Source organism: Ovis canadensis, chromosome 2 (genome assembly GCF_042477335.2).
Source record: "Ovis canadensis isolate MfBH-ARS-UI-01 breed Bighorn chromosome 2, ARS-UI_OviCan_v2, whole genome shotgun sequence".
Lineage (NCBI taxonomy): Eukaryota > Metazoa > Chordata > Mammalia > Artiodactyla > Bovidae > Ovis > Ovis canadensis.
This window is the reverse complement of record NC_091246.1, coordinates 12,097,432-12,122,012: the sequence shown is the minus strand read 5'-3', so window position 1 is coordinate 12,122,012 and position 24,581 is coordinate 12,097,432. Positions and strand designations below refer to the sequence as shown.

The 24,581-nt window shown below is 43.3% G+C and overlaps 1 protein-coding gene across 4 annotated transcripts in view; it reads right to left on the bottom strand.

Moving 5' to 3' along the window:
* The window catches only part of ECPAS (Ecm29 proteasome adaptor and scaffold), a 108,753-nt gene extending 87,948 nt beyond the window's left edge, over positions 1–20,805 (bottom strand). The window contains exons 1-2 of one of the 4 annotated variants that reach the window (XM_069575445.1): positions 20,214–20,544; positions 11,519–11,622 (exon numbers count right to left, since the gene is read on the bottom strand). In XM_069575445.1, coding sequence (XP_069431546.1) covers positions 11,519–11,540 — 22 coding nt within the window. In that variant the 5' untranslated portion in view covers positions 11,541–11,622; positions 20,214–20,544. Of the gene's footprint in view, positions 1–11,518; positions 11,623–19,542; positions 19,969–20,213 lie in introns of those variants that run through there. The other 3 variants (XM_069575443.1, XM_069575442.1, XM_069575446.1) reach the window with 3 other exon arrangements.
* Positions 20,806–24,581: the final 3,776 nt, after the last annotated feature.

Below are 24,581 nucleotides of genomic sequence, written 5' to 3'. Positions count from 1 at the left end.
CATTTGAAATCTCTTCTTCAGTGAATTACCTTATTCTTTTGACCTGCTAAGTTCTAAAAGCTTCTATATAATAGTGAAAAAATTTCCACCTGTTCCCCCTTAAATTAAAATGCTTTGTTCCCAGTATGCCTAGTGACTTTTTTCTTATTGTATGTAAGTTTTTCAAATATCAATGTACCATTCCTTCATTTCATGGCTTCTGAGTTTCTAGCCATGCTTAGAAATACCTTTTTAATTCAAAGATTATGAAAACACGATATTCTACAGCAAAGAGTTAACACAGCGGGCCTGAGACTGCTGTCCTTATGAGGTTTTGTCAGTCAAGGCCAGTCCTTGGCTGCCACAGGAAAGCTTGGATTTCAGGAGGGTTCCCACCATTGCCAGGGCTGATGAAGACTGACTCGCTGTGTCTGAACTGTTTGTGCAAACAATATGCTGTATGCTCAACACATGCTTTCCTCCTGAGAATCTGGAATTTTGGAATGTGTTAGGCAGAAGGTGCCAACGTGAAGAGCACCAAATAAAAGCCTTCAGTAATGAGTCTCTAATGAACCCCCCCTGCAGACAACACTTCACACGTGTTGTCATAACTTGTGTGAGTTGTCCTAACTCACTGCTGAAGAATTACTCATGTCCCACGTGCTTCAAGTGGGAGAGGACTCTCAGAAGCATGCACCTGGTTTCCTCCAGACTGCTGCTTTTTATCCTTTCATGGTAATAAATATTAGCCATGAGTACAAGTAAGTGCATAGTCCTGTGAATCCCAGCAAGTCACGGAGCCTGGGGGTGGTCCTGGCAACCACAACACACACACACACACACACACACACACAGACACATACACACACACACACACATACACACACAGACACACACACAGACACACACACACAGACACACACACACACACACCACACCACCCCCCCTATGTTTTCTTCTAGCTCTTACAATTTTCCTTTCTTTAATCCAACTTGAATTTTTTTTGGCTCATGAGGGATGTAAAGAAACCTTGTCTTTTGTGGGTTTTTTAAATCTCCTTTATTATGAAATAAAACATTTAGAAATGTGTGCAAGATGTAACTATAATTTAATGAGTTATTATAAACACCTATGTAGCTACTGCCCAAGTCAAGAAGAAAAATTTGTTTTGAAACTCACACAAAGAAAGGTTTCTATTTGACTTAGAGAGGACTGAAAGACTGTCGAACACTCAAAAGCACTGTGAATTTCAACGTCATCTAAGATCACAGAGGTAATCACAGCCATGTATGAACTAGAACAGGGTCTTTTGATGTTCAGTCTAAAAACCTTTGCCTACCTATGAGGAGAAGGGGGCAACAGAGGATGAGCTGGTTGGATGGCATCACCAGCTCGATGGACATGAGTATGATTAAACTCCAGGAGATAGTGAAGGATAGGGAAGCCTGGCATGCTGCAGTCCATGGGGGTCACAGAGTCAGACACGACTGAGCCGCTGAACATAGCCACCCATGCAACCCTCCACCATGATGACCTGTATTTTATAGGGCAGGGTCCCTGTACACTGCACCTTCTACAAGGAGCCCTGTTTGAGAGAATCACCAGAATCATAAGAGAATCATAAGAGAATCATAAGAACTTGCCAGATTCAGGTGGTATCTGTGACGATGGGAAAATGTACAAATTCAAAGGTCAGAAAACACCACCAGAGAAAGCTCATTACTATGAATAAGAAGAAGCTAAGACCAAACGTGACAACCTATAACTGACCTCCTTCTGCCTGCTCCTCCAGATGTGCCCCTCCTCCCAGGCCCAGCAACCTGCTACTCTCACCCTATGAAGCAGACTCGCTATCTAGGTCACTCATTCACTCACACACTCATTCCAGCATGAATCGAAGCCCTACTGTGTGCCAGAGCTTGGTGGGCATGGGTACAGAGTAGAGAAGAAAGAGGCGAGGCTGGTGTTCACGCTTAGCACACATGTATGGCATCTGCAGGAGAAAACAACAACAAAAGGCCTGAGACGGACTGCTCAAGACAAGAGCATTTAAGGCTGGAAGAAGGAGAGTCTGAGAAAGGGAGGGACAGGCACCCCACAAAAACAGGAAGAAAACGGAGTATGAGGTCATAAGAACTCAGGGAAGAAAAAATGGACTAGTCAGGAAGAACTGGAAAAAAATTTGCTTGCCTGTATTAAAAACAAAAAATTTTAAAATTCCATCAGATAAATAAATGACACAAGTGTAAGAAGCAAGATTTTAAAGCTTTTAAGAGAAAAGTGAAAAGGGAACACTAAAGTTCAAGTACAAAGCACAAAAGGCTAATAGGTTGAGATTTTAAAATATCATAAAACACACCATAAAGTAAAAGAATAAATTATAAATAGCTACAATGTTATTACATGAAAAGAACTTGAGCAAAGAACATACTTTAAAAACTCCTACAAATCAAGGAAAAGCAAATTAATTCAAACTTTTTAAATGGACAAAGAACATAAGCAGGCAATTCACAGATGAGAGTCATATATTTAACAACACATAAAAAGATGCTCGATCACACTGATCAGGAATACGCAAACTTAACACAATAATGAGATACAATTTCGCACCTTTTACTTTAGAAAAATGGGCCTCCCTTGTGGCTTAGCTGGTAAAGAATCTTGCGGGAGACCTGGGTTCAATCCCTGGGTAGAGAAGATCCCCTGGAGAAGGGAAAGGCTACTCACCCCAGGATTCTGGCCTGGAGAATTCCATGGACTGTATAGTTGCAGAGTTGGACACGACTGAGCGACTTTCACTTCACATTAGAAAAAAATCTTCAAATGTTGGTAAGGACTGGAAACCAACCAGGAGGAACTGAGGCTCACTGTTCATGCGGTGTACACTGACAGAGGGCTTCCCTGGTGGCTCAGACGGTAAAGCGTCTGCCTGCAATGCGGGAGACCCGGGTTCGATTCCTGGGTCGGGAAGATCCCCTGGAGAAGGAAACGGCAGCCCACTCCAGCACTCTTGCCTGGAGAATCCCATCCCATGGGTGGAGGAGCCTGACAGGCTACAGTGATACAGTCTCTAAGCAACAAGTCTCTAGGTAAGCAGTCTCCACTACAGCTCAACAGGCACATCCATTCAACCTGGCAGCCCTCCTCCAGCGGAATATACTCTCGGGCAGTGCTAGTCAAACTAGTCCACCAGCCCCCTAAGAGAGAAAGAACACTTTTTCCTTCACTAGGAAAGTCTTACCAGCCTAAGAAATGTTAAATAAAATAACAGTGAGAGTTGATTTACATTCTGCCATGAGTGCCCCATCTGCAAGACATAATTCCCCAGTCCTCAGAAAACAACTTGTGTATCACAGTCCTGGAGAAAAACTCCCAGGGAGAGACAAGCACAAGGACACCTGTAAGAAACTGCTCCGGGACTTCACTAGTGTCACAGTGGATAAGAATCCACCTGACAATGCATGCCACATGACATGGATTGGATCCCTGGTGCAGGAAGACTTCACATGCTGCGGGGCAATTAAGCCCATGCGCCTCAATGACTGAAGCCTGCGTGCTTAGAGCCCACGCTCTGCAACGAGGAGCTGGCACACCGCAACAGAAGACGACCCCCCGCCTGCCACAACTAGAGAAAGCCTGTGCAAAGCAACAAAGACCCAGCACGGCCGATAATAAGTGAATAAATAAAAACTTTAAAAATAGAAAGAAACCGTTCACTGCCATGGGGTCAGTAAATCAAAGAAAGAACAGAAACAATCTAAATGTCAGTTACCAGGAAAATGGATAAAGCAAATGTCGCAGGCTCATGTAACAGTGAAGTCAGACATGACTGAGCGACTTCACTTTCACTTTTCACTTTCATGCACTGGAGAAGGAAAAGGAAACCCACTCCAGTGTTCTTGCCTGGAGAATCCCAGGAACAGGGGAGCCTGGTGGGCTGCCGTCTATGGGGTCGCACAGAGTTGGACACGACTGAAGCGACTTAGCAGCAGCAGCACATAACAATGAAAATACCAAGAGTCACATGTCACATGGACCAACATAACAATACCTTAAAAACTAAGATCAAACAAAGAAAGCAAGTTGCAGGATTTGTACATTATAATTCCACTCATGTCAAGTTCTTCAGTGTGTGTGCGTGTGTGTACTGCTTATGATATACACTGCACAGGAATGACAAGCCCTAGGTGAAAGGGAAGGGAAGGGGAGAGGAGAGGAGAAAAAAGGAAAATTTGTATGGGGTAACACAGGGAGTTTGAATCTTATCAGTAATGTTTAGTCTTATTAAAAAATAAAAGACCTGAAGCTAACAGCAAAAAATGTACAGATCTGACAAAGATGAGTGGGGACATAACCGTTTCTAAGATTATTCGATATATTTTTCTTCATACTAGAAATATTTCACTATGTTAAAAAAGAATATGCATACATACCATAATAATTGTTTTATGATACTATATAAAAAGAAAATGTATCAGTAATTTCTCTTTATATTTTCATGTACTTTTCAAATATTCTTCAGTAAAAATATATTTCTTTCAGGAAAAATATCATACAGAGCAAATTTTTTTTAAAGAATCCATGTTTCAAGGATAAAGAAATTTACAACTTGAAAGGAGCCTTAAAAGAATACGGGAGAACAAAAATAAGAACATTTACTGTTAGAAATGCAAACCGACACAGCCACTTTGGGAAACTAAACACACTCTCACCATACAATCCGCCAAATGCCTTCCTTGGTGTTTACCCAAAGGAGCTGAAAAACATATGTCCACAGAGAAACTTGCACACGGATGTTTACAGCAGCTTTATTCATTCAGCCTTACTGCCAACACTTGGAAGCAACCAAGAGGTCCTTCAACAAGTGAATGAATAAACTGGTACACATAGACAATGAAATATTACTCAACACTAAACAAAAATGAGCTGTCAAACCATGAAAAGGCATGGAAGAATGAACCTTAAAAGCATATTACTACGTGAAACAAGACGATCTGAAAACACTACATACTATGATTCTAACTATTTGATGTTCTTCAAGGAGACAGTAAAAAGACCAGCAGTTGCCAGGGAAGAAGAAGGGAGGAGGGATGAATACGGCAAGCACAGAGTATTGTAAAGCAGTGAAAATACTCTGCAATATTACAATGATGGGATATGTATCATTATACATCTGTCCAAACCCACTGAATACACAACACCCAGAGTCAACCATGGTGTGAACTTCAGAAGAGGGGTGGTTATGATGCATCAGTGTAGCTCCATCCCTGGTAAGATACGTGCCATCTGGTGGGCAGGGCGAGGCATATGGGAAACCTTTGTGCCTTCCTGTCAGTCTTGCTGCAAACCTAAAACTGTCCTAAAAAAGCCTGTAAAAAACACTTAGTATCGAAGGAAACACATCAGAAACTGAGATTCTTAAATCCCCAAATAAACAATTTTCAGTTTAGCTTATATCAGCTATTACATTCATGTAGGAAAAAAAAATCTACTAAGAATAAATATATTCATTCACTTTTCATTAAATATTTCTGATTCTTATTATTCACCTGTCTCCAATTTCTCCAGCTAAAGGGACAGAAAGGACCTTCCTTCCTCCTAACCCTCACGGAAGAAATAACCCAGGAAACGTTTAAGGGCTTCATTTCAGTGTTATCTACCATTAGTCATGAATAATTCTGAAAATGTATCATTATCCTTGAGAAATAAAACTGTCCAGATAAATCACTCATTCTTCGTAGCTCTCCAAAAAATATAACTTTGGCCTCTGAGTCAGGGAAGAAACGCTATTTTCTCACAGAATTATAAAAGGTGGCTTTCACTCGTATCATCACTTAAGGAAAAAATATTTTAGAAAATGAAAAAGAAGAAAAGAAAAAGCAATAACTCATTTTCCTTAGGTGAATCACCTCTTCATGACAACTTACACATCAAAACATTCCTTACAAAGTATGTAAGAAAAGCATTTCTGTCAAAAGGACCAGGACTACATTTAAGGTAGTAATTACCCCTAGGTGGTCAAATTTCAGAGGATTCTTTTCTGGCTTGCTGGTTTAATTCTATGTCATTACTAATTTATCAGTATTTCATGAGCATGAATTACTTGTGTAAATTTAAAAGAGAAAAATGGTTATTCCAGGGGGACAGGTTTCAGATTTCTTTACATTTGTTTAAATTCTCTACAAACAACATTACTTTTTTTTTTCTGAATGTGAAAGCAAATTTTAAATTATAAATGAGGTTGAGAAGCCTGAAGTGGAAGATGAGATTGAAAAGGAAAGCTGAAAATACTTGGACCACTGCTCACAGCATCATTAATCAATTAACAGTCCAACACTACAGGATATTTTGAGAAAGATCTGTCAAGTCACCACTGAAATACACTAGACTATAATAGAATAATTTCACAAGGAAACAGACTCCCTAAAAGTACTCAGTTTCTTCTGCTTCACATGTATGTAAATATACTACAGTCAAAAAGCAGTTTTACACAGCTATTTGAGCCTCAGAAAAACCCTGCGAGGTGAGCAGCTATTGTCTGCATTTGTAGATGAAAAAACGGGATCAGGATCCTGACTGACTTGCCAAAGGTCAAAGCTAATGACATAGAGTCACAAGTTGAACCAAGAGGTCTTTAACCTCCAAGTGCACAACAGAACACAGTTACCACCTTCTAAAGTATTACTGCTGTTTACTGAAGTAGGAATATTCGCTTCAACGTACAGATGAGGAAACAGAGCTTACAAACGTAGGAAGTGGCAGGGCTAGGACTCAACCTCCTGGTCCAACTGCAAACCCAATGCTCCTTCTGATATGCTACATTACAAGAAAGTGGGCGGGGATGACGCTAAGCCTTGCTAGACAACGATGTACAAGGTGACTTTGTACCCTGACCACAGCCAATGTGACAGGAATGGCCCCTGACTCATCCATCTCTTCCTCAGGTGCACAGAGAAGCTGGAAGAACTAGAGGACCTCTAATTCTTAGTTCCGAACCCCTCCTGAGAGCCCCTCTTATATCTGTAAGACTCCCTGACTCCTTATAGTAAGTATCCCATTTTTGCTTATACCACCTTACCACCAGATAAGTTAAGTGAAAGTTGCTCAGTTGTGTCTGACTCTTTGCGACCCCATGGACTATACAGTCCATGGAATTCTCCAGGCCAGGATACTGGAGTGGGTAAGCCGTTCCCTTCTCCAGGGGATCTTCCCAAACCAGGAATCAAATCCAGGCCTCCCGCATTGTAGGCAGATTCTTTACCAACTGAGTCACCAGGGAAGCCTCAGGGAAATTCACCTTACCACTGGGTCCAAACGCAAATGGACGGCCTTTGCCAAGAGGCAAAAAAAAAAAAAAACCAGATCCATTTCCATTAAAGTACATTAAAAGGGACTTCCCTAGTGGTCCAGTGGTTAAGACTTTGCCTTCCACCGCAGGGGATGCAGGTTTAATTCCCAGTCAAGGAACCAAGATCCCACATGCCTTGCAGCCAGAAAACCAAAACATAAAATAGAAGCAATATGGTAACAGATTAAAAGACTTTAAAATTGGTCCGCATAAAAAAAAAAAAAAAAAAATCTTAGGGAAACACACACGCACAGAAGTCGCTCAGTCGTGTCCGACTCTTTGAGACCTCATGGATTGTAGCCCACCAGGCTCCTCGGTCCATGAGATTTTCCAAGCATGAATACCGGAGTGGGTTACCATTTCCTTCTCCAAGGAAAAAGGACATTAAAAATGTAAGTAGCAGCTAGAACATGTAGCATATGCCTGGGGTGAATATCAAAGGAGACAGGAAGTCCTTCCTAAGAGTGGACCAGTCCAGCCACAAAGGACCTTCTCAACCATGCATCACGTTGCTCCCCACCAGAAGTCCACACTGCAAGAGCTGCTTAAGTGCGCCATGTGTTCTTTCTGCCCAGCTCTTTTTATCGACCTAGTCCCTCATCCAGGAATGCCCTCCCAACCTCTCCTGACCATCTCCCCATCTCCACATACCCAACTCTTCCCCACTTGAGGTCCAGCTCACATACTACATGCTTCACACCTATTCTGGCTCCACAAACTCTCAAAGCCCTTTTCTACATCTCCCTGGCACTTGTTATCTTTCACTGTGCATTTTGCCACCGGCCAATCTCCTTCCCAAGACCGTACAGCTCCGTGAGATGTGCTTCCACATGACGGTGCCCATTTGCTCATCCATCTCCAGAACTCTGCAGGCTGAGACACTGACTTAGTCTCTTAGTATCCCAGCATTTAACTCAGTGCCTCACAGAAAGAAGCTGCTCAAATTCCTGTTGGGTGTATGCAATATTAATTCCTCATGCATTGGAAAAGCTATTTAGGTTGATAACTCTGCAGCAAAGGAAAGGAGGGGATTGGTAACAATTCATAACACATGACATCAGAATCTCTTGGGAAAGGGACTGTATGTTTTTAATATCATGACAAGTGCTTAAGGCTTTTAAAAAAGAAAGAAGAGGTGGAAAGAAATCCAGAAGGTTTGAAGATGACAGATCTGTTCTGCTCCAAATAAGGAGGAGTACAGAAGTTATCACAAAGAGAAGGATAGGAGAAAAAAAGAAAGATGGAAGGGGAGGACAGACCAGGAAAGGGCAGAAAGTCAAGGCCTTTCCCCATGACTCACTACATCTATGAGTTAAGAGCTGCTTTAGAGCTAAGTGAATTCCTGAAATGCTTAGGGAAAGAGGGGTGTGTCTATGTGTCTGTGTGTATCTGTGTGTGTGTGTCACCAGTGAAACACGTTAGGTTTCATGTCCAAATTAACAAGGGTGTGTATGTGTCTGTGTCTGTCTGCATCACCAGCGAAACACATGGGTTTCATGTCCAAACTGACAAGGGTGGAACCAAAACACTTTTTTTCAGAAATGGGGCCCAGAAGCTAAGAAAAGCATTAAGTTAAATTAAACTAAAAAATTCACAAAAATTGGATGTGATAGAGTACAGGCATAGTGCAGTGAGTCCCTCTGGACTTTGACAATCTCTGCAATTAGGAGATAAAGGCTAAAACTACAAAGAACATGGACGCCCTAGCTGGAATCTAGATTTTATATGTAATACTCAATCTCTTCCGGTGGATCAATCTACCAGAATTTAAAAATCTAGCCACATACTCACTGGAAGTGCCAGTCTACATCGTCTATTGAAATTCCCTGGTGGCTCAGACATCTGCCTGCAATGCAGGAGACCTGGGTTTGATCCCTGGGTCAGGAAGATCCTCTGGAGAAAGAAATGGCAACCCACTCCAGCACTCTTGCCTGAAAAAGTCTATGGACGGAGGAGCCTGCAGTGGGCTGCAGCCCATGGGATTGCAGAGTCGGACACGACTGAACAACTTCACATCTATAGATTCCTGTTACCCATTTTGGGTCACCAAATGTCACTCTAATACTTGGCAAAATCTAAATGAGGTCAGTAGGATACTTCTTTGGGAATTAATGCTTACAACTGTGATGTCATTCTGTTTCTAAAGACAGGCTTGCCCCTATTTCCCAGTTTGTTTTTTTTTAAGGAACTCATTAAACACAAACGTATTAAAAAGAAAATGTCGAGGAGTCCAGCAGTAAATACAAATATAGTAAAATGGGTGGCTGGGGGAGGGGGGGTAGGGAGGGAAGGGAAGGTGTGGAATCCATTCCCAGTAGGAGATAATCCACCATGCTGCCTGCAGCAGTTGCCTCCCTCCAGCCAGGGCAGCCCAAGAACCCAGCGGGCAGTAGATAAGAGCCTTCTCAGGCAATGATGTCCTGAGCAGGAGGTTCCAGCTGACAAAGTCCCTGCTGAGACTCCTTCGCCCCAGAACCAAGGCAATCAGACAAGCCATCTTCCTGTTCCCCAATCCACCTGTCTCAAATACCCCCAGGGCCCCAGCAGACACTCCTGTGTGGAAACCCCTGCATCAGGATGCACTAGTGACTAGACTCTTTCCAGGGAAGAGGAAAGTGGCCTTTCTTCTTCAGCTACTTCAGAAGTCCTAGCCATCTGCAAATGTCAGGCTACTTTAAGCCCACTACCAACCCATGATAGCCCAGAGCAATGCTCTTCCCTCCCTGCTCACACACACACAGCCCCTCACTCCCCCGCTGACCAACCCCTGCAACAGCACACACAAAGAGGGTGGGGTGGAAGAAATCACAGTCGGCTTGGCAGGGCTGGGTCAAGTGAAGAAACAGCAGTGCTCACCTGTCCCCTAGATTTAACGAATGTGGGCCGAACTCCAGATGCACTGAGGCCACAAACACTCCCAACCCCCAAAGAGGCTCTTTCCCCCAGAGACAGCCGCTGGCAGAGGCCCAGTCAGAAATCAGTGTTAGTAAACTGATGAGCAGAAAGATTAGTTCAGCTTATGAAAGTCGGCTTAAAGGAGATGATACATACTATGCAAGAGGTCAGACTGCATAAAAGTCAAATGTGTGCTGGTTAAGATCCACCCAAAGCAGTTAATTACTTACGACAACGCTCACTTGGATGTGTAAACTCTGAAAAGCTTTTTATTTAAGTCATTATTTAAATCCCAGCATTTGTGGTTTGACCTGCTTGCCTTCAGTCTATCGTAATTAACACATCTATCCATGTAGGCCCATGAAAAAGCTCCAAGAAAAGAATCTAGGCGCAAATAATGTCCTCATTTCTCTCCTAAACCCTTTCCCCAACCTTTCCATTTTCCACCTCTGTTATGGAACAAAAATATGTGAAATAGCAAAAATAAACTCAAGTTTATTCTAAAGTTGAACTTTGGTTTATAAAATATTCCATTCATTCCATCACTCAAAATTCCACGTAAATGAATTAAGGCATCATACACCATTAGCAGCAAAGTACACACCAAGAAACAGTAGAATGAACTGGGCGAAGAGGAATCCAGTAGTTAAATTGAAAGACAGCAACAAAATGTACCTTCAGACTGAAGCTACAAAATCTCAGGTACTCATGGATATTGAACTCATAATATCAGAGAATTTTACAATCTGAATTTAGAGTTTCAATCACAGGACTATTCAGCGTCACCCAAGAGTGAACCCGACACCATATTCTTGTTCAGCCTCAGGATGAAGTAGAATTAATGGCTTTTCCATCACAGTACCTGTCAAACTGGCAGAATTAGGAATACCCAATTATCCTGATGATGCCTTTCTCAACACCTCTTTTCATAAATAAAACAATTAAACCCATGATGACCCTCCTGGAGCACATAAAGTCATGCTTTTCTGGTTGTGGTATACAATGCTACTTGTGAACTGACACCCACACCCTCTTCCTTGCACACACTGCTGAGTAGCACCTTTAAGTTTTATCTTTTTCTTGATAATTTTTTTAAATGTTAATGTTTATGTGATGACAAGAGAATAGAAGCTTCACATAAATAAAAACTAATATGAACTTTCACTGGTTATCTCAGGACAGTCAGAGGAGAAAAACCCATGAAGATCTTGTGGGGGAGAGCTACTTGATAAATTTATGCATTTTTAAATGCTACTACAAAAAATGCACACATCCTAAGGAACTAAATCTACTAACCTCTACAATCAATGTGATACATGGTTTATCCAGTCTTGGCAAAAATCCTCTGGATCACCAATGGTATGTTCATCCACTCGTACATATGCAATTGTATAAAGAATCTATTATTTAGAACACCAGGGAAAAAAAAAACAATTAAAAGATTTATATTTACAGCTACCATTTAAAAGAACAAAATAAGCAATTTTCATTTTTATGCTAAGATCTCCTACTTTGATGCATGCCCTGCTTTTGCAAATTCAGAATAAGGGGGGAAATTATAGTCATTACCAAATTGGAGAAGTAGTAAGGAACATGTCCATAAATAAAATTTGGTGTGTAGAAATAAGGTCCTACTGTATGGGACAGGGAACTATATTCAATATCCTGTAATAAACCATACTGTAAAATAACATGAAAAGGAATAAATATGTATAATAAGCACTTTGCTGTACACCAGACACAACATTGTAAATCAAGTATGCTAAGTTAAAGAAAAATTGAGTGTGTAGAAGTAATATGCTAATACTTTATATTATATATATATACACATATATATATACACACACACACATACTGGTAGGTATTAAGGCTAAAAACTCCAATAAACATACACATTGTGCGTGTTCATATATATCATAAACATACAAAACGTTACATTAAAATTAGAACAAAGTGTCTGATTTATACCATATTTTTATAGGAGCATTAGTGGTTGGGCACACATGCTATTAACACATTACAACAATTGAGAATGTAAATGGTCAATAGTCATTACCCTGGGAAACCTTTGCCCTCTTTTGACACTTTTGATCCCCTTCCCTGGTTCTTTCTGACTTCCTCTCATCCTTATCTATGCATAGCCCCCAGACAGCTGTCTTCTGGACAATCTGTCCACATCACCCCACATTCTCCCAAGCCTCAGAATCAAAGTTCCCACACATCTGCAACCCATGTGCCCAGCACTATACCAAAGTCCTTAGCATGTATCATCTCTTTCCACTCTTAGAACAACCCTGTAAAATAGCTCTGTTATCCCACTTTACAAATGAGAAATCCAGGCCCAAAAGTTAGGTCCTTTGACATTAAAACTTAAAAATGGCAGGGATTTCCCCAGTGGTCCAGTGGTTAAGAATCTATCTTTCAATGAAAGGTATGTGGGTTGGATCTCTGGTCTGGGAACTGAGATCCCACCTGCTGCAGGCCAACTAAGCCTGTGCAACGCTACTAGAGAGAAGCTTGCAAGTCGCAACCAAGACCTGACACAACCAAATAAATATCTAAAAAAAATAAAATGTGGCAAGGTCAGGATTCAAAACTAGTTCTGACTTCAAGGCCAGAGGTTTTAGTCACTATTCAAAACAGTCTCCCTAGACAACTCAACATGGGTGCCTCAATAATTTAAGCCATTCATTCAACAAATGATTTACTATTTCTTGAACACAATCCTGTTCTCTCTTATCTCTATTCTTAACTCCCAAAATCTGTCTAGAGGCTACATTCTCTCTCCTTGTAATCTCTCAGGTAGATTCTTGGAATCATTTCTAACTCCTCCAATGAATAACTCCCTACTCTTCAGCCAACAGTTTCTGCCTATTTTCAGGATTTTAGATTATATTACCTGTCGAATCCACTTCCACTATCCCAGTTCAGACCTTAAGCTTCTGCTAACTTGGCTACTCTAATATTTACCTTCCTTTTAGTCTCACTGCTCTTGGTCTCTGGACCCTTGCAATCAATGTTAACATTACGGCCACCTGTTAAACTTATAAAAGGATCTACTCATGTTACATTCCCTGCTTAAAAGCCTTTGATGGTCCTCTACTGTCTACAGAACAAAGTTCAGACTAGTTGCGTGGGCATTCGTATGCAAGCCAGTCCCAACCTATCTTCCCAGCTTTACTTCCTACCACCATCCCTCACCAAGAATAATAATTTATACAGAATTTAACTGTCTGTACATTGCATTAACATGCATTTCTTATGGGAAAGAAACGGAGACTTAGTAAAGAAATACAATTTGCTCAAGATCTCAAACTGTAAAAGGCAGAAAGGGCCAATCTCTTAACTCCAATCTTTGGAGTTCCATGGACAGAGGAACCTGACAGGCTACAATCCATGGTGTCTCAAAGAGTCAGACATGAATGAGCAACTAACAAAAAATACTACACTGAATGATAAGCTCTGTGAGGCCAGGACCATAAGCTAGTTACTCCATTTTTAAAGTCTGCTTATTGAACCAGAAAATGTGTGGGGAAAACAAGGCATTTAAGACAGCAAGCATCATGGCAGAGACTGGTCAGGACCGAAACCAGAGACCAGCAACTTGAATCAAACCATCTGGGCACACTGGCAGTGCCTACAATTTTAACATCTATCTTCTGAACAAAGTCGAATGCCCCAGTGCCAATTATTCTCGCCTACATTGGCCCTTATGAAACATTACAAGTTAGTGCAAGCAGAATTTAAAACAAGAGGAGGTAGAAGTGAAAAACGACAAGTTATAAAAAGCAGAAATACCATCACTATTTTCCATTCTAACCTTCCTTTTTAGCTAAGTAATCAAAACGGAGATGATACTGGCTTGATTTAGCCTGTTTACACAGCTCAGCTCAGCTGCATGCATGGCTGCCATTAAAACAGCCGTCTCTCAGGGGCTGTTTCAGTGTGCTCACAGACTCATGCTCACCTACACAGCTACACACACAGCCTCCCTGTCTCATTCCCTAAAAGAGCCACTAAGATGCCTGGCACTGGCAGAGACTCTCTCAGAAGACATATGACATGACGACTATCCAGCCAACATCTGAAAACTAAAGTGGCTGTGTCGAGCGGTCAAGCTGAGTAGCATCCATGTGTTTGAGAGTCCAGGCTGTTGCTCCTTCCTGAGTTGCCTTTACCCCAAAGAAGATCAGGTTCTAAGGATGCCTTAGAATTATACAGCCCAAAATATGAAACCAATGAACAGCTGACCAGGTGAAAAGTCTCAAATGCTTCCTCTCCTGTCAGATGTCCCTACCCACTGCTAAAATATAACTACAATGTCAACATTTCCATGCATTGGCAGAGGATAATATTGGAAGAAAAACTAGACATGCCTTGCACTGAATTTCATCCCATTCCAAACAGCTACATTACCCTAAATATAAAGAAAGAAAACTACAGACTGTGATCTTAATTTACAAACTAGATTTCAGAACTGCCTTTAGCCGTCAGAAATAATTGTTCTGTATTTCAGCATCTTCCCCCAAAATCTATTATGTCCTATTCAATGAACATCAGAATCTTATAACATTTTATACACGATAAGAGGTTTCTTCTGGAGGCTAGCAAGACATCGGGAAAAAAGCCATGCTGATCTTCTTATAAACTGCATTTTCCCCTTTAGAGACAGTAGTACAGCAGTAGCACGGGATTAACACAAACTCTGGAATCAAAGACTCTGAGTTCAAGCCCCAGCTCTGTAATATGAGACAGCTCTACCAGACAGTAACAGTACCAAAGTCACAGGGTTGTAAGGATTCAACCAATTAACATGTACAAAGTGATCAGAACACAACAGTAAGTTCTCAATAAACATTAGCTTTACCATTGTTCTATTACAATCACCTGATTCAAAGTGACAATGACAGGATGTTTGTGAAAGGATAAAAAATTTTAACAAATTCCAACCCAAGATTATCCTGCTTACCTTTTGGCAACCTTCATACATGATACCACTCCATGACACTACTCGGAAAAAAAGAAAGAGAGAGAGGGAGAGGGAGAAAAGAGAAGAGAAGAGTAAAAGACAAGCCTACCCATCAGTTTTCCTCCTCAGGAGCTCCTAGAGTGTGGTAGCAGATACACTGAGAGCAGCTATAGATTCCATTTAAATTTTTAACACGCATATCACTTCAAATGCAATGGTAAAACGCAATGATTTAAAATCTGTAGAAAGGCAGTGTTACCAACTACACATCTCAAAATAACAGACCTGAGGACCAAAACTGTTAATATTACTCTAGTATAATCTATAACAACTCATACAGTTTGGGCCTGACATATCTCTTTACATGTATTCTTCCTCTTTCTTCTCAATAGTATTTTAATTCCATCAGCAGACTTCTTTTGTCACCCACAGCAGTGTAAAAAAAGCAGTCAGATAACTGGACTAAAGTAACCTGTCGCTGAGAAGTTAGGAATGCATCTGACTTCATCTCTTCATCAGCATGAACACTCTACGACAGGGGTCCCCCACCTCCAGGTTCCTATTAGGAAGCCAGCCAGGCAGCAGGAGGTGAGCTGCAGGCAGGCGAGGCTTCCTCTGTATTGACAGCCACTCCCCATCGCTCATATTACCACCTGAGCTCCGCCTTCTGTCAGATCAGCATTTGATTCTCAAAGAAGTGCAAATCCTACTGTGCACTGTACATGCAAGGGATCTAGTTTGCTCCTTCCTTATGAGAATCATCCCAAAACCACCCCCTACCTCCAGTCCATGGAAAAACTGTCTTCCACAAATCCGGTCCCTGGTGCCCAAAAGGTGGAGGCTTGCTGTTCTATGGTACACCGAGGTACACAGCCTAAAGGCTGGCTACCGATGTCCGTGAGCCATCTGCGATCCAACTCTAACTCTACCACCTACTAGCTGTGGGATCTTGGGAATCTAAAATGCCTGTTTTCCATGCCATAAAACAGCAGTAATAACTTTACCTACCTCTTAGGATTATACTGACGAATAAAACAATATATACAAACCACTTAAAAAGAATGCTAGTGCTGAAATACTGAAGTGCACTGTTGTCTCCAATTCACTTTGAAATGCATCAAAATAAGATGGATTGAGTACTTAATACCACTGAACGGTACACTTAAAAATGGCTAAGATGGTAAATTTTGTTACGTATGTGTATCTTACCACAATCCTTTTTTAAATAAAAATAACAAAATAATTAAAATAACACTGTAAAGTGTGGCTTGAAAATGGACAGATATGTGATAAAGCCAGTAGTGAAACATCATATGTAGAATCAACTTTTCTGTATGTCTGTGAAGATTTTTATAATAAAATATCGGGGGGAGGGAACAATGCTGGCATCTAGTAGTTTGCTTTTATTATCATCTACTGGGGCTTCCCTGGTGGCTCAGATGGTATAGAATCCGTGTGCCAGGGCAGGAGATGTGCCGTTCAGTCCCTGGGTCCAAAAGACCCCCTGAAGAAGAAAACAGCAACCCACTCCAGTATTTCTGCCTGGGAAATCCCATGGACAGAAGACCCTGGTGGACTACTGTCCATAGAGTCATACAGAGTCAGACACGACTGAGCAACTAAGCATAGAGCACACACAGCATCTACTAGTCATAAACAACAACCAGCAAATATTCAGATACTTAGCTCCTTTTTTTTTTTACAGCCATCTCTCCTTTTATTACAGCCTTTCTGAAACTGAAAGTGATTTTAAGTTCCTTATATATATGTGCAGTATATTATGACTGTAATTTCAAGTTAAATTATTCTAAGGTATCAACTACCAAGTACTTAATCTCTCCTTAAATACAGAAACCAAGTCAACAGACATCTGTAGTCAATGACTGGGGATTTGGCCAAACAGAATGAAAAGGCAAGGACTGGAATAACTTCCTCCTAACTTTTCCAGTAGCTGCTAAAGCCAATAAATTCCTTAACCAGAAGAACTGCAAACATCTTAACAGGTACTGATGTAGAGGAGTACACACGTATAGAAATACATCAGCCACTTAAGAATGAGACCCAATTCTTCCTCCAGTTTTGTTCCCCATTCCAACTAGTAATTTATAGTTTAATGTGTTTAGTGGTATAACATGAATTCAGGCATCTAGCAGTGGAACCACTTAAAAAGTCAGACCACCTCACACTCCTTGGGATGGCTGCTATCAAAAGTACAGAAAATAACAAGCGTTGGCAAGGTTCTAGAAGAAAACTGGAGCCCTTGGTTTACTGCTGGTGGGAACATAAAATGATATAGCCACTGTGGAAAACAGGATGGCAGTTCCCAAAAAAATTAAAAATAGAATTATCATATCACACAACAATCCCACTTTGGGGTATACATACAAAAGAACTGGAAGCACAATCTCAAAGAGATACACGCACATTCATATTCATATCAGCAATAGTCACAACAGATAAAACATACCAGCGTATCTATCAACAGACAGATGAGTGGATGAGAAAATATGAAATATACCTACAACGGAATATTAGCCTTAAAAAGGAAGAAAATCCCGTCACATGCTACAGCATGGATGAACCCTAAGGATATTATGCCAGATGAAATAAGCCAGTCACAGACAAATCTTGTATGAGTCCACTTACATGAAATATCTAGAGATGTCAAAATCATAGAGACAGAAAGTAAAATAGAGGCTGTCAGGGGCTGGGAGGGGGAGGAGGAGGAGGAGGAGGGATTTAGTGAGCAGTGAACTTCAGTTTTGCAAGATGAAAAGTATTCTCAAGGTAAATGGTGGTGATGGTTGCATAACAATATGAAATGTCCTTAAGACCACTGGCCTATACAGTTAAAAATGGTTATGACGGTAAATTTCATGGTACGTTTATTTTACCACAATAACAAAAAATGGAAGAAAAAAGATCAGGGAGCTGACCTCCCCAGAAGGCCTGGTGGTGGTGCTCCAGCTTGACAATAACAGGCAAGCGACAACTCTGTGACTATCAGCCCCTGTCTATCTCTAACTACCGCAAGAGACCCAATCTACTCAGGCTCTGTATCCTAACCAGGGTCACATCAATTCTTTATTTCAGCTTCAAAATGACCAAACACCACTACTGCTACGCCAGTTTTGTGTCAAAGCAGCAGGGAAATTTAACTCTCTAAACACGCCTCCTCTTTAAAACAAAGATAATTTCTACCTACCTGCTTTAGTAGGCTGTTACGAGGGGAAAAGTGAGATCATGCATATTAAAGTAGCTTTAAACAGCCAAAGACCAAAGAAACAGAAATTATTATTATGTGTACAACTACTTTCATATGGAAATTGAGAGAGGGGAGGCTGTAACAACAGAAACTTCCCAAGGCTTGTTACACCTGTCCCAGGTTTCATTCCATTTAAAACTCACAGCATCCCTAAATAATACCTTTCTTGTTTTTGATCATAAACTGAAGGGCAGCACGGAGAAACCCAACACTTCAACTTAAAGCTTTATATCCAAACACCCCAAAACGCAATCAGAAATTATCTTACAAGTCCTAGGAAAATTCGATTTTTTTTTGACCCCCAGCGTGGGCCTGCGGCGCCCGGGAACTACACTTCCCACAAAGCACCGAGGCGAACCCGGGCGGCGGGCGGAGCGGCCTGTGATTCAGGGTGACCACCGCTTTCCCCGAACGTAGATCGCCGTCCCCCGGAAAACTGCAACGTTTAAGGTCAAGTGTGCACTGGCTCTCCTTTCCCAGAGCGCTGTCACCCCGAGGCTTTCCCTGCAGCTAGCGCCGCGACCCTCTCTGCCCCCCAGTCCTTCCTGCTCCACCTGAGGGTCACCGCCTATTCTTGACCTTCCGCTGATTTCCAGAGTGTCACAACACGGCACCTTCTCCCCCTCCCCGAAAGCGCTATTTCCAGAACTTGCCCCACACTTAGGACCGGAGAAATCCACGGAGAGGTCAGACGGGACGGTGGGCACAGCCCGCCACCCTGGGGCTCCGGCCGCTCCGCCAGCCCAGCCTCAGCGGGCAGGGGAGCTAGGCTTCCCCCCCAGACACACCGAGCCGAGGCGGATCGCACACAGAGGGCTCCTCCCGGGGCTCCGGTTTCAATTTCGCAACGTGACGGTGCAAAGCTGAGGCCTACAAACGCCAGCGGTGGCGGCGGCGGCCGGCCCGCCCGCCCACCAGGCCCGAGCGCCCCAGCCCCCCACACGCCGCAGCCGCGGCCCGCCAGTCCGTCCGTCCAGCCCGTCCCGCCCGGCGACCCGACCCTCCCGTCCGGCCCCGGCCGCCGCACCCCCGGCCCGGCGCGGCGCTGACTCCGGCTCGCGGCCGCAGGCTTGCCGTGGCACTTACTCAGCTCGTCCTGGGAGGCGGAGGCGGCGGCCGCAGCCATGTTGCGCCGGGGAGGGAGGGAGGGGCCGGAGGGGGAGGGTGCGGACGGGCGGCGCGGGGGGCTCGCCGCTCGCGGTGCGGCGGGGGCCGGGAGCCGCCTCCGGTCGCTCGGCGTGGGCCGCGCTGCGCCCGCGAGGCCCGCCCGCCCGCCGCCGCCGCCGCCGCCGCCGCCTGCGTCCTCCTCGCTGCACGCGTCGCTCTCCCAGTCCCCCGCGAGCTCGCGGCTGGGGCGCTCCCGCAGCCCGGCGCCTCTGCGGAGCAGCCGCCGTCGGTCGGCCGAGTCCCCCGTGCGCCCGGCCCGCGCGGCGGCTCTGCGGCTCCGCGCCGCGCTCGCCCGACTCACGCCGGTTTTATATTTAGAAAGAGCTGAGCCATCCTCCCAGCGGCCCCCCCGCCGGGCCCCTCGCGCGCCCGCCTGCCCGCCCTCGCTCGCTCGCTCGCTCGCGGCTCGTCCTGCCCACCTGCCGCCGCCCGCCCCGCGCGCGGGAGCCGGCCCCGCGTGCGCTCCCCGCGCGGACCCCGCACGCGGCGGCCTGCGCGGGCGGCCCGGCCTAGCCGCTTCCTCGCCCGCCCCTCCGCGCCCGCGCACCCTGCGGCGGCCCCGGAGCGAAACAAACGCGCGGGCCTCTGACCTGAGTCCGAGCCGGTCTCCATGCCGGGGATGCTGCGCTCGGCGCCGCGACGCGGGCGCCCAGAAGTGAGGCGAGCGGCGAGCTCGGCCCGCGGGGAGCCGCGCGCCGCCGTCCGTGAGGGGCTTGGCCGAGCTGGCCCGGGCTGCCGACCGGGGAAATCCTTGAGGCCGGGCCGGAGCTCTTTCTGTAAAGGTCTGTGGCTGTCACGTTGGCTGGTCCCGACCTGGAGAAACACGCCCGTCCAAAGGAAGAGACGTGGACTCGGAAAAGTAAAGCTGGGTTCAGAGTCGGCGGGAGGAAGCCCCGCCCTGCGCCTCCCGCCGAACTTCTCAGCCCTGCCGCTGACTCAGTCCCGGGCGAGCCCCGGCGCGGCGATCGGCCCTCGACCTTGCTCGCTGGGCTTCTTTTATACTTAAAGGCAGTCATAGCGTGTAGGTTTCTGATGCTCTTAGGAACTAGGACTACCCAGTGAGGGAAGATCACTACTCCAACTAAAAGTTCAATAAACTAGGATTTTTAAAGTTCAAATGCAAGTTTGTATGCTTACAGGAGCTGTTTTCTTACATTTTTGTTGCAATCCCTACGTTCTTTTTGGTAACCCGAGTGATTGAGTTTGAATATAGTGATTTAAACTTTACGCCTTGTTTGCCCGTGACGTCACTTAGTTAAGGCGTTTGCATAATTGCTTTACTTCAAGTGATAGTACTGGCATAACAAATTAGGTACAAGATCAGGTACATTTTGTGTGTGTTTAAGAAGAAATTAAGATCCTAAGTGAGTTGAAATTGTGTTTATCTCTAAAAGAAATCTATAAAAACCTAATCTCTTGAAAAATGAATACGTACCATTCCAGATGTAACTTGTGCAAGTACAAGATACTTACACAACAGTAAAGACGTTTGTGTCCTTTATTGCTTTTACTATAGAAATTATACACGATCTTTGCAAAATTTTCAAATATTCAGAATTTAAAGTTGAAAGTGAAAGCCCTTGCGCCCTCCCACCATCTCACTCCCCAGAGAAAACTGCAGTTTAACGGGTGCACTTGAATGTACATCCTCCAAGGCCTTGTCTCTGTGTACACATGTATAAAGCCCCCAAAGTAAATAAGTGGGGAGGGGGTTCAGATTCATGATAAAAATTCTGTATCACTGTTTTCCCCCCGTAAATATTGTGCCGCGTTATCTCAAAAAGCTCTCCACCACCACCACTGTTTTTGTTGATGACTTCATAGTATGTTAAGTTAATCAGTCCCTTTTTTTGAGGACGTTTTGCTTCTTTTGTTTGATGGTGACACGAAAGTCGACGAACTATTTGCAAATAACACAATACCGGAAATATAAAGTAGTTTGTCGCCCACCTCCCTGCTCGCCATCCCCTCGTCTTACCTACTGGAGAGGATTCCTGTTAACAGCTTGGTGTATACAACCTTTCCTGATCATTTCTATGAATGTATAGATAGCATGACTACCAAGGACTAGTATGGGGAAATTTTCATTTCCCAAAACCTCCAATAGATCCTTTTAAAGCTACCCCTCCTCCAAAGTACATGTGTGTGTTGTGTGTGCTCAATCACTTCAGTGTATCTAACTCTGTGACCTCCAAAGTATAGAATCTAAGTTCAAAAAAGAGTCGTTTGTAATTTTGACTTCCAAACAAAGCCAGTTAGCAACTTACAAATTCCTCCTATGTAGAAATTCCAGATTCCCACATGTGTGCAAATCACATATAGGTATGTTCATTCTCACAAAAATGGAATCCTACAATGTGTGTTCTGTAACTTTACCTTTCAAACAATATATCACAGGTATCCTTCTTTATCAGTAATAATAGCTAATACTAATTGTGCCAGACACTACTTAAAGTGCTTTACTTGGATGAATTTGTTTAATCCTTACAGATCTTATGAAGTAGGAATTTTTATGAGATAGGGTGATTGAGGAACAACTCTAAAGTGCCAGAAACTAGTAAGTGGTTAAGGAGGAATTTGAACGCAAATAGCATGGCTCTAGAATTTGCATTCTTAACCACTCTGACCTGTATGTGGAGAACTACCTTATTCTTTTAAATGACTGCATGATAGTCTTCTTTACAAAGACTTGCAAAAAAAAGAAAACCTTCATGATACGTACATGACAAAATTTAACGATTCCCCTATTGAGCATTTGAAAGTGAAGTCGCTCAGTCGTGTCCGACTCTTTGCGACCCCGTGGACTGTAGCCCACCAGGCTCCTCCGTCCATGGGATTCTCCAGGCAAGAATACTGGAGTGGGTTGCCATTTCCTTCTCCAGGGGATCTTCCCGACCCAGGGATTGAACCCAGGTCTCTTGCATTGCAGGCGGACGCTGTAATCTCTGAGCCACCAGGGAAGCCCATTGAGCATTTAGGTTTCTGCAAAACTGCTACTGTAAAGCATTCCTATATATTTATGAAGTCACATATTTCTGTATGTAGACTTGGAATTGTTAGGGGGGGGATGGCTTTACCATTTCATCATATACAGTACTTTATAGCAGTTTATAATGCTACTTCTAAGCTTTTTTTTTTTAATAGTTGCTTCTCCCTTCAAACTATTAATAGTACATTTTCCCCACTAAATAGTATCATCATCTTACTAGGGATTTTGGTTTTGAATAGTAGCCTTGGGATGCTTCCTATCTAGAATTTACTTCAATTTTAAAAAACAAACAAGAAAGACCCTCATGGACTGTTGGTGGGAATAGAAATTGGTTGCAGCCACTATGGAAAATAGCGTGGAGGGTCCTCAAAAAATGTCCAGTGGTTAGCACTCCATGTTGTCACTGCTAGGGTTCAATCCCTGGTCACAGAATTAAAATCCTACAAGTGGCACAGTGCAGCCAAAAAAAAATTTTTTTTGGAAAATAGAACTACCATACAATCCAGCAACTTCACTTCTGGGTATTTACCTGAAAAAAACAAAAATACTAATTCAAAAAGATACATGCACCCCAATGTTCATAGAAGCATTATTTACAATAGCCAAGATATGGAAGCAACCTAAGTGTCCATCAATAGATGAATGTGTAAAGAAATGGATATAGATATATAGGAATAGTATTCAGCCATTAAAAATTTTTTGCCATTGGCAACAACATGGATGAATATAGGTGGCTTTATGCTAAAGGTCCATCTAGTCAAAGCTATGGTTTTTCCAGTAGTCCTATATGGATGTGAGAGACTATAAAGAAAGCTGAGTGCTGAAGAATTGATGCTTTTGAACTGTGATGTTGGAGAAGACTCGAGAATCCCTTGGACTGAAGGAGATCCAACCAGTCCATCCTAAAGGAGATCAGTCCTGAATATTCATTGGAAGGACTGATGCTGAAGCTGAAACTGCAATACTTTAGCCACCTGATGCAAAGAACTGACTCATTGGCAAAGACCGTGACGCTGGGAAAGATTGAAGGCCAGAGGAGAAGAGGACAAGAGAGGAAGAGATGGTTAAATGGCATCACCAACTGGATGGACATGAGTTGAGCAAGCTCCAGCAGTTGGTGATGGACAGGGAAGCCTGGTGCACTGCAGTCCAGGGGTCACAAAGAGTCAGACACAACTGAGTGACTGAACTGAACTATTAGGCTAAGTGAAATAAGACAGAGAAAGACAAATGCTGTATGACTTCACTTACGTGTGTCATCTAAAAGGCAAAACAAAAAATGAAAGCTGACTCCTAGATAGAACAAGCAGGTAATGCCAGAGGGGGAGAGAACAGACAGTAAAATGGGTGGCAGGGATTAAGAGGTACAAACCTCCAGTTATAAAATAAATCAGCACAGGGATATAATATACAGCACAGGGAATATGGTCAATAATATAATAATTTTGCATTAGGACAGATAGTTACTAGACCTATTTCGGTGATCATTTACTTCGTAATGTATGCACATGTCAAATCACTATGTAGTACACTTGGTGGCTCAGAGGTTAAAGCGTCCGCCTGCAATGCAAGAGACCTGGGTTTGATCCCTGGGTCGGGAAGATCCCCTGGAGAAGGCAATGGCAACCCACTGCAGTATTCTTGCCTGGAGAATCTCATGGACGGAGGAGCCTGGTGGGCTACAGTCCACGGGGTCGCAAAGAGTCAGACACAACTAAGCAACTTAATTAACTAGCTAGCACTTGAAACTAACATAATATTACACATCAACTATACTTTAAAAACCAGATAAATAATTCGGGGAGATTAAGAACGGGGCCAGGAAAAGGCCACTAAAAAAATAATAATACATCACTAAATCCAAGAACTAAAAATATATGTCTTTTATACCTTAGAAGTCATTCTCCCCTCTGCTAGGTCCTACTCACACTAAATGTATGCACAGTTATGATACAGTAAGCAGAAACAA